Source organism: Montipora foliosa, chromosome 12 (assembly GCF_036669935.1).
Source record: "Montipora foliosa isolate CH-2021 chromosome 12, ASM3666993v2, whole genome shotgun sequence".
NCBI lineage: Eukaryota > Metazoa > Cnidaria > Anthozoa > Scleractinia > Acroporidae > Montipora > Montipora foliosa.
This window is the reverse complement of record NC_090880.1, coordinates 28,905,249-28,907,748: the sequence shown is the minus strand read 5'-3', so window position 1 is coordinate 28,907,748 and position 2,500 is coordinate 28,905,249. Positions and strand designations below refer to the sequence as shown.

General features: G+C 36.0%; 1 protein-coding gene across 1 annotated transcript in view; it reads left to right on the top strand.

The window, feature by feature from the left end:
* Positions 1-2,500, top strand: part of LOC137978719 (zinc finger CCHC domain-containing protein 8-like) — a 7,228-nt gene that overhangs the window by 766 nt on the left and 3,962 nt on the right. The window contains exons 1-2 of the mRNA XM_068825749.1: positions 1-318; positions 2,491-2,500. The exon at positions 1-318 is cut by the window's left edge and continues 766 nt beyond it; the exon at positions 2,491-2,500 is cut by the window's right edge and continues 179 nt beyond it. Coding sequence (XP_068681850.1) covers positions 1-318; positions 2,491-2,500 — 328 coding nt within the window. The remainder of the gene's footprint in view (positions 319-2,490) is intronic.

Here is a 2,500-nt window from a genome sequence, read left to right as displayed (position 1 = left end):
CGGTAAGTCTGAAACATAGATATCATGGTGAAGAATCGGCTGAGAAGCGGTTTGGTGGCTTCAAAGCAGGGGTGATAAGTGATAACCTGAAAGAGGCACTTGGGCTTAGCAAGGAAGATCTTCCTCTTTACATTTATAGGATGCGATATCATGGTTATCCTCCTGGTTATTTACCACGTGCAATGAAACCAAGCTTGAATCTTTATGATGGGGATGGTAACATTGACAATTATGTTGTTGAAGAGGAGAGTGGGATTGGTGATAATATCTGCCGCTCTTTTATCGAGTATCCTGGATTTAATGTTCCCCCTCCAGAAGGTGAGTTTATTGTAAGTGCAAAAACTCCTTGAAGTTCAATAACAATCAAGTATTTTCTGATGATCTGGTCACTGTCTGCTCATCCAAAAACGAGCATAATGAAGTTGAAACGTTGTGAGCTACATCACCATATCATGAGACAAATAACAATACTTGATTATAATTAATTCACTTTACAACGATTAAAGTGCTACTATGATAAAAAAAAATCATTTCCCTTACTTTTTTTCTTTCGATTTTAATAAAAGTTTGGTGGCTTAACACCTGACTGGCAAAATTTTGAGGTTTTATTTTTATCCAATTTAAGCTGTTTGCTTTTGGTGTACATGTAAGTTTTGGATGTCATGGTAAAGGCCATTACTCACTTTCAAAACTGACCGATTGGACCTCAGAGGGTTGAATCTAGCGAAAGTGATCTCATTGGCATGTACTCACTGGCTTTAGCGTGTAAATGCAGCTTATTGCATACACAAAACACAAGTTTAAAAGTCTGAAAGCCTGAAACTTCTGTGCTGCATAATTAATTTAGAAGCGTACACACGCATTGCATTCTTAAACTAGCGAGTCTTTGACATCATATTTTTCTCCTTGATCCAGCTCTCTGAAGAGTTTAAAGTTAGTAGTGGTGGACCATTAAAGAGGAAAATTCCTGTTAAAATAAACAGGTGTCTTTTTTTTTTTAATTAAGGCTTAAAATGTGGGTCAAACTAACTTTAAGTTAGTACTTTAACAACTTCAACCTCTTTGATTTTTTAGGTGAAAAGGTAGCAAATTCACTTTTCTTCTCATCCATACTCTAGATTACAAAAATTTGGTTTTATCAACGGAGTTGATAATGTAAATTGGCCACCGTACAGAGATTCTAAAAGCTGACGTTTCGAGCGTTAGCCGCTCTGACGAAGGGCTAACGCTCGAAACGTCAGCTTTTAGAATCTCTGTACGGTGGCCAATTTACATTATCAACTCCGTTGATAAAACCAAATTTTTGTATACTACTTCCCCACCGACGCAGCACCACAGTTTCTTTAGAAACTAACCCTTCATACTCTAGATTACTCCAAGAAGTTGCAGTAACAGTATTTGTTGGTTAGGGAAGGATGTTTAATACTGGTACATGTAGTTTACTGGCACCCAAAGAACAAGATATTATTAAAGTCTACATTAATTTTATTTACAATGTATAGCATTAAAATGATGCCTGCAAGTCACAAAAGCTATAAGTATGTGGTTGAAACATTTCTGTTCTCACTTATGGTTAAGGGTTCATCAGTGATTACAGAGCTTTAGTCATGCATTGCTTGCTGTCTCCAGGTCTTTCAGGGTAGGACATCAATGATATTACATGGCCGCGCGGAGATACAAAATTTCTCTTCGATTGTTGAAAAATATTTCACGAGTGAGCGCGGCGAACAAGTGAAATATTTTTCAACACGAGAAGAGAAATTTTGTATCTCCAAGCGGCCATATAATATTCTATTTATTACATAAACACCAATGAAATACTAAATCATTTCACAAAAGGCATCGAAAGGCCCGATTTGTATATGAAACCATAGCAACAGTGATCTTTTCACGTGTGAAGATATCAAGTTTTTGCACGAAAGCTCACTTGCTATTTCATTGGTGTTTATGTAATAAAAAAAATAATTACTTTTGAGGGAAGATAGCAAACTATTTGGCATAAAATGACTATATTGCACTGCAAGAAGACCAAAGAAGAAAATTACTAGATTCTGATTGCCTGAGGCTGAGAGCAGTGCAAAAAGTGTAATGCCAGTGCAAATTACACATAGAATTTCTGGATTATGATTGGCTAATAAACAATAGGGTTGGTCAGAACCAATCAAATCTCTTGTTTTCAAATCAAGCACACGCCCTGGATGGCGCAATTTTTCCCTGATTGCGTGATACGCATGCATTTCTTCTGCTTAACCATCTCAAATTTTTTCATGTGTATTGTTAATAAGTAATCACATGATTTCGAGTGCAATTTGGAATAAATAAGCACTTGTAAATTTTTTTCAAAGACTACAAATTGCATTCGCCTTACAGGCTCGTGCAATTTTGGTCCTCTCTGTAAAAAATTACTCCTGCTTATTTATTCTAAATTGCACTCAAAATCATGTGATTGCCTATACTTATTTCACATTTTCTTACTTATTGTTTAAATAGGTGTGAGAGA